Below are 13,501 nucleotides of genomic sequence, written 5' to 3'. Positions count from 1 at the left end.
GGTAATCCCCTTCGTGAAAAGTTTCCCGACAAAAAGCCAGTAAAAGGATATTGTCCAGGAAAGATTTTTTGCGGGGGGGGGGGAGTACAAAAGAAACATTTAAAAACGCATCAAAAATGTGAAATTGATATCTACGCCCTTATGATTTCTGGGTATATTTCAGGTCTACGCTGTTATTATGAAAGTAAAGAATAACATTAAACCCCAAAATGAGCAGAATTTATTCCGTATAGTAGGGGGATTGCCCCTTCTTTATCCAAACCTCCACCTTAAGATCAAGGAAACTTTGGAGTGTGCTCATTAGATAAGAAATCGAGAGTTCTAGTCCTTTTTTGAAGTCCAAAGGGATTGGAGACCAACCAGCTTCGAGGGGGTGATATTTTCCGTGTTTTTTTTTGTCTGGGGGGATTTTCCGTGGGGGTTATTTTCTGCGGTTTTTTTCGGGGGGGGGGGGGTAAACGCCGGCCACCAAAAAAGGACAATGAAAGATAAAAAAAGGACCGTTAATATCTTTAGATGGGTCAAACAAGGTATGCTCAATGCAGATAAAACCAGAAAAGAATAGAAACGTCTAACAAGAAGAAAAAAAGAAATTGCAACTAATCAAGTGAAGAAGAGAAGGTGAAAATCAGAATTGCTTGTCAATAAAACTAAAAGTAATTCAAATCTAGCCTGCATAAGGCTGGACTCTTATTACATGGATGGGTTTGAAGTAGCTTAAATACATTCGGTTTGTTTTTTTTGCGCGGGAAGGGGGGGGGGGTCAATTGTTTTTGGTTTTCTTTTTAAAAATAAATATCGTTTCTAGTTTTCTTATCTCTTCCTGCACGGTTTTTGTTCAATTCTTCCCGTTTCGTATTGCTTTCGTTTTTATTCTTTTCTTGTACTAACATAAATGAATAAATAAATCTTAAAACGAGTTCAGCTCAAATTTGATATGCAAATCAAGCTTAAAAGAACAAAAATATTTTACCATTGTAGCATAAATGAAACCCAAAACGAACAGAAACGAAATGAATAATCATAGCAAACAAACATACAACATGTACTAACACAAATGAATAAATAAACCTTAAAACAATTAGACCTTTAATCAAATTTGCAAATCAAGATCAAATCGAACAAAAATCAATTCAAAGAATAGTATGGGTACTGCCACCTTCCCTAACTTTAAAAGTCTGAAAACTACTACGTCATTGGCACTTTTTTACACACATTTTTTTATTACAACATTGAAAATAAAAATGAAATTACAGTAAAATCAAACTTTGAACCGATTGGCTTTTCAGCAGTCGACATCATTATATATCGAATATTTAGTTTAACCTTATTTCTTCCTTAGACCGTTCACGACAAATCTAGTTTCACCGCAAACAAGAATTTATCTACCGCCTCCTTTCCTAACTTTGAAAATCTAAAGCCTACTGCGTCATTGACGGCTTCACTGAAAGCAAATTATATTACAAATATTCTCTTTTCCAGTTATTACAGCACTGAAATGAAAATACATATTACACTATTCAAACTTTAATTATTCAATTTTATTTATTGTAAAAAAAAATACTTTTTCGGTTTTATTCGTTCAATTAGAATTAAACCTTTAGCTTCCTCATAGCATATTAAACACTAATGCATATTAGTGTTAATGCAAATTTAATATTAATGCAGCTGAATGTAATAAATGAAATCTGGTTCCAATCCGGGTTTTTAGCCTGTTGATAAAATGTTCTGACTATAACTGTTATAGTTTTTCTAGGGAAGATTCTAAACTTGCTTTATAAATACGGAAATTGACTCTTTTTTCACAATTTTCAACGTATTTCCAATCTAAAAAGTCATGTACATTAAATTTCAAAAATGTGATTCGGCAGATGGATTGAGTTAGATGTCAGCTATGGAATGCATCACAGTTGTCTTTTTTCGTTAATATATGACAACCATAGAAGAGAAGAAAAATAACTCAAAATTACGCAGGGAACATAAGCCTTAATACCGTACATAATCAAACAAAAACAAAACAAGGGCCCATTTTCACGAAGATACGGGCTGACTCAACGTGAGCCTCTGTTTTTGCACTCGATTTGTCCAGCAAAATTGTGCTTTTGCTCCATTTCTTCTCTCGTCCATCTCTTTTAGAACTTGAGGAAGGGCTTAGGTAAACTCTGCCTTGAGACCAGAGTAGAATTGGATGAAGAAATCCATCTTTTTATTGAACAAAATGGTTGATTTCATGAGGATGGAAGGTGAGCATGAGCTCAACTCCTATCTTCGTAAAAATGGACCCCAGCATCAGAAACCTGGAGGCAAAGTTGGTTAATTGGCATCAAAGACGCCTGCTAGGGGAAGGAGGGCAATAGCCCCCTGAAAACGGGAATACATTAAAAAAGAGAAGTATTCCCATATAAAGTTTGGTAAAAACAAAGCACCTGGAAGCACTTCCCAGGGAAAGTTTCCTGGTGGCGCTCATGGGTCACACAGTCAAAAATGAACAAGTTGGAGTTGACTCACCTATGATTCAAATAGTGGAAGTTTCATTAAAAAGTCCTGAAATTACCATCAATAATTTACCGATATAACAACCTATTTAAAAACAATATAGTTTTAAGAATTTCCAACAGAACCATTAAGTTAAAATCAAAATAAGATAACATAATAACTAAAAAGTACTTACTTCGTAGGGCGAAGACTTTATTCGCTCTCCAAAAACAACTTGACCTAAGTTCTCAACTGGGGATACTTCTTCACTTGCCGTACAAAAATCGAATCTGAAATAAACTAGCAGTAAATAAACGACACTAATGCCACAATTTATAAATAAACTTAAAAATCGTTCAAACTTTTTTTGCCTCTTTTTTTTCTTTTTATGGGTAGGTGTTTAAATAGTATGAGTATTTTGTCGCTCCTTCGCAGGTCACGAAGCATTTGTGTGGATCAGTGACAATTATTTGCTGTCTCATTTCGCTGCCAAAATTTATATTATCCTAACAACACACGGGAGTAAGGGATCCCCATGTCATGTAACACATCCAAAAATTTAAGAAAGATAATTTTGTATTTGAAAATTGCTAATATTTTCAAACGGCCTTGCGTTACAGATTAGTTTCTGGACTTTCTTCGGAATAAGTGCAATGGCCAAAAAAAAACTTTATATCCATAAAAATACCATTTTTCTTACTGATGTGTTTATATACGTTAAATAGCCATTCTAATAGTTGGTTTAGTTGCTTCTCTTTTTTTGCCGTTTCGCAAGATTTGCAATTAAACTATCCAACACCTTTCTCTGTTTACTTGAGCCTCAGAAAAGAGTAACCATGTTGCAGATAGACATAAATCATAAATTGTATTTATTTTCGCACAGATGATGCAAACTAGAACCAACAAAAAATTTAGCGCCATTAATCTTTCTAAGAAGAAACAAATCTTCAGGACGTTTACGTTTTATATTTCATTTAAGTTTATAAATATTAATTTTATATTTTAGGACGAATTTTTGAATACGGCCAAATTCATGTCGCACACCTAGTGGTACAATCCGCTAGTATCGGTTCAAAGCCCCCCCCCCTTTGACCCTCACAAGAAAGAAAACAATTCAAATCGATTCATCTTTCTTCTTCGGTGACACAAGTGAAGTAAAATTTAACTTAAAATAGATTTCAATCCATGCCAGCCAGAGTTTCAATACCGTTCAGACCTGTACACAGCAGGCGGCGGGGAGGGTTTCTTTTAAACTCGTGTCTCCACACGAGAAACCTTGAGACTGTGAAGATTTTCCATAAAATTAAGTTTATTCAACTATAAGTAAACAGATGATTTGATTTTCTTTTGGTTCCTAAAATTTTGTGCCCCTCCCCTAGATTTCGAAGAATATTCTTTTCGTTTTCTTTTTTATTTTCATTTTACTTTTTTATTTACATTCTATTTTTATTTTCAACAAAAAAACAGAAACATTGCTCCCCCCCCCCACTTACCCTGGATTAAAAAAATACATTTTGTCCCCATCCCGACATTTTCTTGTATTAGCCCCACTGCTTGATGTTAGGATTGTTTCTGTTCTTACACTTGTCTTCCTTCGGATTAAAAAACGTATCTTCACACTACAACGCTATTTCCTTCTTACGTAAATTGACAATCCTCATAGACAACGTTCAAGGTCACCGTATGCAGAAGCTTTAAAGTAAAAAAAAAAAAAATAAGTACAAAAATTTTCTAGTTTAGATAAGCAAGTATTTTTTTTATCAAAACAATTGGCTACTTATGCTGCTTCAGAATTCATTAAGTTGAATGTTAGCCATCAAAAGCTAAGAGCCTGAAAAAGTTTGCTTAATTTTCGAAAATGGGAAACAACCTAAAAAGTAAAGCGATCTTAATGAAAATCATACCATCAGATTAAGCATATCAGAGAACCCTGCTGTAAATGTTCCAAGCTCCTATCTACAAAAATCTGGATTTTTTTTTGACAGAAACATCGCAGATGCGTGTTCATTTGTTTTGTTTTTCCCAGGGGTGATCGCATCGAATCAATGGACCTACAAGATCGGGAGAGGGCTCATTCAACCGCAATCAGAGGTTTTAGTGCCCTTGGAGGGCAGCTACCCGCCCTCTCAAGCGCCCTTTATTCCTGACACTCGATCAGAAATTGGAGATATTAATTTGATTCATCCTAGTTCCATGGCTCAATAATCATCTTTTTTCTTTTTTGGGGAGGGGGGGAGTTCTGCAAGGGGGATTTCCATGGGGAAAACCTTCCATTGGGAGGAAAAACTCCGGAGGGGGTGACAAATTCAACGATGATGATCCTTAAGGATTCGTTAGGAGCTTCGTCGTGTGAAAACCAAACCTACAAACAGGCGGGAGAAAGGGCCCCCTCTCCCTGAGATACCCTCATGTTGAAAAATGGCGAGTTAAAACACATATCTCTTATTATGACTCTTCTTCTATCGTAAAATGACTTGACCACACCTCGAATGATAGGACCTGTGCTTTTCTATGGTGGAAACTATCCAAGAAAACTTAAACATACAACATAAGGGAATTAAAAAAAAAAAAAAAAACATTAGTCGTTAAGATGCAAATACAAACTAAGCAAACTACTATAATTGCATGCATCGTCATACGCAAGTCTTCATGTCCAAATTGCTGGTCGCGTGCCAAAATAATGTTAATTCTCAAATACATAGTCAAACCGAAACATCGGCCAGAATCAACAGAAAATGATAAGAAAAAACATAGATAATACTTACTGACTATAGTCGTATGGTAATATGTGTTCCTCTGATGTAAGACGGTTGACAAATAGCTGAACGGTGGACTGAAAGAAAATAAATAAGTAGAAAAATATAAACAAAGAAAGTAGAGGCATTTTGAGACCAGGAAACATTACAATTAGCAAACCCCATAGATGTGCTTTTATTGCAATTCCAGTAAAAAGGATAACTTTTAGGAAAACCCTCATTTTGGTCATTTTCTTCATACCGTCAGAGAACCATTTTAGGCATTCCTTTTCAGTCAAAAATGCTGGTTAATCCCCAAAGAACTGACATGTAATAGCTTGCCTAACATAACGCTCCTCCTCTCCGAAGGATTAGATCTGTTTGCATTTATAAAACGATTTCATAGCAAAAAGTTGCAGACTCAATTTCAAATAAAGTTTAAATAATTATTCCTAACTACTAAATAGACGTTAAATTACCGATCTTGGCAGGTTCCTTATTATTCATCATCGGGAACGACCATGGTCCTCAATAGGGGGTGGGCATTGTCCCTAGATTTTGAGAAATATCTTTTTAAGTATGTCATTATGTTGAAGGCTAGGGGTACAAGGTGGAATTTGTAGGCCCAGCACCCACGGGGCAACTGCTTTGAGACTAGAATTGCTAGCCAATTGCGCATCCAACTGTTTTGCGACTATGGCCTTGAAGCATAGTGGGGGCCCGCCCACGAGGCAATCCAGATGAGACTGGTTCCCAATCAGTCTAAAACCGGTTCTGTATGAGCCTCCAGCCGTGGTCATAGTTGCGTTGCAGTGTTGTCCCACATATCTTCGGGAGCTACCGCGTTGATATTGTCCAATAATTTTGGCTCTCAAAATGTCAGACCAGGAATTACACGTGAAATTCGTACGGGAAGTGGAGAAGCATAAAGATTCCTTCGACATTCTACAAAATGCGACAAATTTTCTATATGTTTGAGACAGTTCTTTTGCTGCTAAGAACAGACGAGAATTTGTATTCTTTCCATAGTAGGGATGGACCCAATACTCCCTCTCAACCCTAAGAAACCTGCAGTGCTGATGGTAATCAATTAAGTCTTCCACGTCGGAACTCAACATAGTTAACCATACTGCACTGCTCAATTAGATAAACACAACTGATCCACAACCACCGGTGTCCGTGGAGGAGACACGTTTATTTTGGTTGTAAACTGGTTGTAAACCAGTTACAGATAAGATTAGTTTCCAACCGTTATCTTGAAACAGTTGCCCCGTGGGACTGGGCCTTAGTGAATATGATGGTATTAAGCTGAATGAAAATTCACTGTGCGCATGCAGACTGTAAAAAGCAACATTTTCAGGAACGACTGAGGGTATTAATTTGAAACTCTAACGACTACTACTATTACTACTGCTACTACTACTGAACTAAACCAAAAGAATTTGCATCCAGGGTGTCAACATGCCATAGATACTATGTTTCAGAAACAGAATAGGGCATTAAATTCTAACTTTCGGTGAAACTTGAGGGGTACATAAAAAAACCAAAAGATACATTGTGTATACATTGTCGAAAGGAAGTATGCGAAATATCCCAGGAATAGCTAAGTGTATGAAATTGAAATTTTTTGGAATACATCAACTACTACTAATACTGCGAATATTTATGACTGAGCATGTTTTTGGGGATCTTGAACTGAATCAACACACTGTGCATCCAAGTTTGTCATAAGGGCGTATTAGCGATATCTCAGGGACGGCTAGAGGTATTAATTGAAACTTTCATTGGAAGTTGAAAGGAATATTTAACTAAATAGGGTTGTTAAAAACGCGTATCCTCAATACCTCTTGAATTGATAAGGGCATTAAAGAAGAACTCTCAGGGAATGTTGATCAAAACACGCTATGCGTCAAAAAAACGCATCGAAACAATATCTCAGGAACGGCTGAGGGTATTAAATTGTAACTTTTAGGACTAATGCAACTATTTCTTCTACAACTCCTACTGCTGCGACTGCAACTATTTATGATTGCAACAACTTGAAACTGCAACTACTTATTACTGCTTGTGTCTGTGACTCCAACTATTTAGATCTGAGATTATGACTACAACAACTACTTGCGTGTGCAACTGCTTACAACTGCGGTTTCAACTACTTGTAACTAAGACTATGACTGCGACTACTTGGAACTATGACTGCAACAACACGTGACTGTGACCACTTGCAGCTACAACAGCGACTAACTCCATCTGATACTACTGCTACTACCTACTACTATTGAGCTAAATCAAAAGAATTTAAGTGCATCCAAGCTGCCAAGTTTTGGGTACTGAATAGGGTATTAAGTTGAAACTTTCAGGGGAAGTTGAAGGGCATTTAAATATAAATGAAAAGGCACTAAATGCCTGAAGATTGTCAAAAGGGCAGATCAGCAATATCTCAGCAACGGTTTAGGGTATTAAGATGAAACTTTGAGGGCTACTACTACTACTGGTACCATGGAACTAAATCAAAACCGTTTGAGCACATCCAGTTTGTCCAAATAGTACAGATGCAATGTCTCAGGAATGAAATAGGGTATTAAGTTGAAACTTTCAGGGAAAGTTAAGGGGATATAAAACTAAATCAAAAGGAACTATACATATCCATATTATCAAAACAACATCTGTGCAATATCCCAGGAGAAACTAAGGGTATCACGTTGAAATTTCAAGGCACGTTTTTCAGAATGATTAACACAATCAAAAGGCAATACGTGAATCTAATTTTGTCACAAGAGCATATCTGTGATATCTCAGGAACCGCAAGATATGAAGTTAAAACGGTCAAGGTATTTTGAGTGGGAGTTTTAAATAAAACAAAACACAATATGCACATCTATGATTGTCAAAAGGGCGTATCTTCAATATCTCGGGATAGGTTAAGAGAATTAAGTTAAAATTTTTCAGGGAATTTCCAGGGGGATAGTTGATTAATATTCGCCTATACTTGAGGTTTTAACATGACAAGATTTATAATTCCATTGCTCCAATAGAAACCCAAAGGGTATGCATATTTTCAACTTATTTATTAGGACAGCATGAAAACCAATGAAAAACCTATGTCAATGAAAAACGAACAGAAATTAATTAACAAAAAACTCTCCACAATAGAAGTTTTCTAAGAAAGTTAAAGAGCTAAATTAAACCAAGGATGAGCAGAAACGAAGTGAAATAATACTTCAAGTGTAAAACAACCATAAGTCACTATCCATAAATAAATAAAACCACAAACAAACGGAAATTACTATAAATAGCCAAGTCGAAATTAAAAGAGCAGAAACTACCACAAAGAGGAGTAGCACAAATGCCCCATGTGTTACTTATCGTAATTTCTGTTTGTTTTGGGTCTATTTATTGACAGTCCTTTATGGTAATCTCACACTTGAAATATTAATTGACTTTGTTTCTGTTCGTTTTTGGTTGAATGGAGCTCTTTATTTTTCTTTGAAAAACTTTGACTCAAGCACTTGCATTGTTCCCAGATTAAACTCTTGGGAAACTTGTAATCTTGGCCAAGCAAACAATCGATATGAAAACACTAAAACTGTGAGATAAACACAAATAAACAAAAGAGTAAACACAATAAAACAAAGACTTGAAAACAAACCAGTTGCTCCTGATAGACTGTACTGTATACATTCTCTTATAAAAACCTAGATACATATGTGTCTTTTGATTAAGCTCAATATTCCCCTTGATATTCCCTGAAAGTTTCACCTAGATACCCTTAGCCTTTTCAGACAACCAGGATCAAACATGTGGGAGGGGGCGCTACATCCAAGTTTTTTTATTAAAGGTCTTTGTATTAGTCATACACTAGCTTACAGAATTTATCTGAAGGGGGATTCAGGTTAATTTTGCTCTTGCACCAGGGGTTGCAGCAATCAAGTCATCCTCAGGGACATAATTACTGAACCTTTTAACTATTGTGGACAAAATTGCTATCTCAAGATCTTGTTAGTTGTCTTTGTAGACAGAGGGGGAGGATAGCTCAAAACAGTTGCTCTCCAACCACTTTTTACTTTTAATATGGGCATTAGAATTTTCGGTTTCCAATTAAATAAGCATCCTTCAAAGTTTCTATAACAATTATTCCCTTATAAAACGGTATGAAAAAATATATTGCATAGAATCCACTATACTTTTTACTTAGACAGCACATAGTGCCACATATGATTGCAAAATTTGCTGCAAAAATCACTATCAGACAGTTTTCAAAACAATAGTCATTCATACTCTTTTTAATAAATAAAATGTGACATTTCTACATATATGCAATTGTAGTGTATATCTTTGCATATTCTATATAGAAAGCAGGGGGAACGTCCAGGGGCCTGCTGTAGCAGGGGCACTGCAGCCAAGATTATTTTTTAAATATATTTTTTTGGTTACATTAGTCATTTTCTAGTTGATGTAACTTTCAGGGAAGAAGGACTGAGGTTAATTTTTGCATGTCATACCACAAACCTTAGGATCAGCCCTGGTCTTAGTTCATTTACAGTTTGCTAACAAAATACAATAAAATTAGTTCTTGTGTATTCAATGCAGTATATTTCCATAAGATATGTTGGAAGATTTGCCACTGTGCACCTTTAAAAACACATGGTTAAAAACTGCATTTTCGTCTGCTTAAAATAGGTTAAAGCCTGATGTTTCTGCTAATTTAAATACTACCATCTAGCCATGCTCTTAATGTTTAAGATGACTCATAAAATTAAGAGCCATGCTCTTAATTTCATGAGCCATCTTAAAACTTCGTTTTAAGATAGTTTGTTTTGGGTTGTTTTAAAAATATATAAAAAAATAGTTTGGAAATGTTGTTATATAATCACACAAAAAAAATTGTTGCTATAAGCCAGATTACAAGCAATACGTGCTACTATATGTCTTGATAGGGGGGGGGGGGTCCTTCAGACCAATTTTGGTGAGAGGGTTCTTCCTCTGTCTACAGGTTTAATTATATAGATGCATATATTTTACAAGCTATTTTTACAACAAAAAAATTATAAAACTACAAAATCTGGAAGAAAGGAAAGACAAGGGTAATTTAATGTGCCCTGCCAAAAACCCTATAGAAAACTAAGAAACCCAACCTCTGATACCTCTGATAGTAGTGTCATATTTAAACCTAGGATATACATTGTTGTTTTTCTATTATCTGTTAGAAAATGGGTTGTGCTGCATGAGCTACAAGATATCCAGTTTAGTCTGAGTAAATGTATAACTAAGGGAGACCTCTCAGACAATTTTGGGTATTTAGTGGAATTAAGGTTGACAAACACTTGTTAAGCTTTGTTATAAGCAAACACTTGGTAAACTTTGTTATTCAATGCTTGCACCTCATGTATTTTTCATTGTTCCATTTTTGGACATATTAAGTGAAAGTGGTAGAAAGCATGTCCACATGTACTTTTCCCCATTTTGTAAATATTTTCTTGGACTATGGTCAAGAAACAGGTATATTATCTGAAAATATGGAATACTTGATGTCACTACAAAATGGATCAACAATATAATTGATTCTTAGGCAATCTAGAGAAATAGAATTGATTCCTAACTTTTTGTTTGATTGATCAATATTTTTGTTGGTACTTGTAAGATATACCTCTGACCACTGAAGTTGTTCATCCATTGATGCACTGTAAACTGGTTTCTTTTGCTAGTTCCTTTCAGCTTAGCATGAGAAACAAAAAAAAATAAGTGGCAGAATAGATGGGATATATATAATTTGGGCTATATATTTGCACATTATGGGGGGGGGGAGTATGTGGACAGTGTGAAGTCACAAAACAATTCTTACTTCATAATATCAGAACAATTGTAGTTAACACACTTTGCATGCAGGCCTGTTGTACTTTACCCTGCCCCTCCCCCCCCCCCTAATGTGCAAATATATACCCCAAATTTGTTTCTAAAGTATTATATTTTTACCATACTTAGTTATATTCTATTATGATCAATCTAACTTTACTTCTTGAGTGGTCAGGGGTATACCATACAAGTAGGCTACCATTTTGTCACCATAGCCTTAATATAGCTTGAGCTATTTACTATAAGCATTTAAGAGCAATTTATTATCTATTGATGAGCCATTATGTATTTATTGTTCTCCTTTCCCTCAGAAGTTTTATTATGTAGTTTTCAGTCTTCTTTTTGTTTAAGTCAATTTCGTATACTTTTCTGTATGTATAGAGGATGTAAATAAACTGTTATTATAATTGGCTATTTTTGGCTAAATTTTCTGTTTGTGCTCTATTTTATTTGGTTTGCTATTTTCATGTTATGACAAAGTTTATTGCATGGAAAATGTCCCCTTATATACAACACTAAAAAATTGTTTAGGACTAGATTAATGTCTGTACATTCAAATGCTTATTACCTTAAATTGCAGCTTGGAACAATCTCAATTAATTAGAGGTATAGAAGATTATAGACAAGCTACTTTTTGCTATCCAGAAAACGGGTTGGTTAAGAAAATGAAGCTTTCATAGATGGATTTACAGATTAAAGGATGTTCTGGGAAGGAATTTAAGTACCTACCTCTACTTCTTCTCTCTCTAGAGGGAGCCTTCACATAAGGAAACATGTTAAGAATACAATTCTTACTTCATAATATGCAGAATAATCAGTATTTGTTTAGTTTTATCACAAGCTGTCTAAACTGGAAACAATGCTGCAAAGCAGCATTGTTTCCAGTTTAGAGAACTTAGAAATCTTAATTCTAGAAGTGCATTCATTTCTGGTTCACTCTCCTCCTGCATGGGACAAACTATGCTGCTCTGCAGCATGTTTCTAGTTTAGACAGCTTGAGACAAAACTAAACAATTACCAAATAATCATAGTTAACACATTTGGTATAGGGAGAACCTTTATCTTCAACTTTTGCCTTGTTAAGCAATTTTTTAAACAAATTTCTGAAACACAAGCATGGATTTGATAAGTGTTTTTTTTCCATTTTTAAACAGAAATTAAACAACATCAGTGTATCTAATTATTTCTCATTATATGTTAATAGAAAAATAGGCTAGAGAGAAATTAGGTTAGGTTAGATACTGGTTATATCTTTTTCAAGACTTAGAGAATAGACTGAAAATGCAATTCCTGTTATTTGAGTAGGCTAGAATTTTGAGCCATATCAATGTTTTTTTTTCAAAATTTAGGAAATGTATTTGCATATCTTTAAAACATTATAAATTGGGATTAAGGAAAGTTGTGAAGCTGAAAACAATTTTGTTGTACTTCATTTAAGCAGAAGATCTATTTTGCAAGGTTTCACTTTTATAACATACATATTTTTAAAGGTCATCAAAGGTTTAGGGCCATCTAGAGGGAGAAGGAGTGGAGGTACTTCAAAATGCCTTCCTGGGACATACTTTAGCCTGTAGACACATCCCTGGAAGTCCCATTTTCCTAACCTAACCTCTTTCTGAGATAGCAAGAAGTCACTTCACTAGAATTTTACCCAACTATTTCTTTTTGGTCAATGTTGATATTACCTGAACAATTGTTTTGGGTCATGAAACTATTATTAATAGATGCATTTTGACTTTTTGAACATCTTTTTGCTCTTGCAAAACTACTGCAAACTCACCATTATGGAGTTATTCTGGCCCAAATATTCTTGTATTTGCACATATAGAATTGCAATCATTTCCATTTTTGTTGATCAGATATTTGAAATTGTGGTAAAATTCTAGTTAATTGACTTCTCCCTATCTCAGAAAGGGTTTAGGTTAGGAAAATGAAACTTTCAGGGATGGTCTACAGGCTAAAGCATGTCCAAGGAAGGTATTTTGAAGTACCTACCTTGGTAAAATTCTAGTTAATTGACTTCTTGCTATCTCAGAAAGGGTTTAGGTTAGGAAAATGACTTTCAGGGATGGGTCTAAAGGCTAAAGTATGTCCTGGGAATGTATAATTAATGTATAATCCCATTTTATAAGGTTTTAAAGATATGCAAATACATTTACTAAATTTTGAATAATTAATGTATAATCCCATTTTATAAGGTTTTAAAGATATGCAAATACATTTACTAAATTTTGAAGAAAAAAAACATTGATATTGCTCAAAATTCTACTCAAATAACAGGAATTGCATTTTCAGAACTAAAGGCAGAGAAAAAGCAACTAGTAACTGAAAATTAAGGTTAAATGTCATTTTGTCAAAATTTCAATAGGTATAGACCTGTCACATAGACAAATTTCAGGGCCCTCTAGAGGGAGAAGGAGTAGAGGTGGCTACTTTAA

At 34.9% G+C, this 13,501-nt stretch overlaps 1 protein-coding gene across 2 annotated transcripts in view; it reads right to left on the bottom strand.

Moving 5' to 3' along the window:
• The window catches only part of LOC136037222 (transmembrane 9 superfamily member 2-like), a 152,565-nt gene that overhangs the window by 138,342 nt on the left and 722 nt on the right, over nt 1-13,501 (bottom strand). For both annotated transcript variants that reach the window (XM_065719825.1, XM_065719824.1), the window contains exons 2-3: nt 5,241-5,308; nt 2,672-2,765 (exon numbers count right to left, since the gene is read on the bottom strand). In XM_065719825.1, the coding sequence (XP_065575897.1) occupies nt 2,672-2,765; nt 5,241-5,308 (162 nt within the window). The remainder of the gene's footprint in view (nt 1-2,671; nt 2,766-5,240; nt 5,309-13,501) is intronic.

Source organism: Artemia franciscana, chromosome 16 (genome assembly GCF_032884065.1).
Source record: "Artemia franciscana chromosome 16, ASM3288406v1, whole genome shotgun sequence".
Lineage (NCBI taxonomy): Eukaryota > Metazoa > Arthropoda > Branchiopoda > Anostraca > Artemiidae > Artemia > Artemia franciscana.
This window is presented reverse-complemented; position numbering and strand designations above follow the sequence as displayed.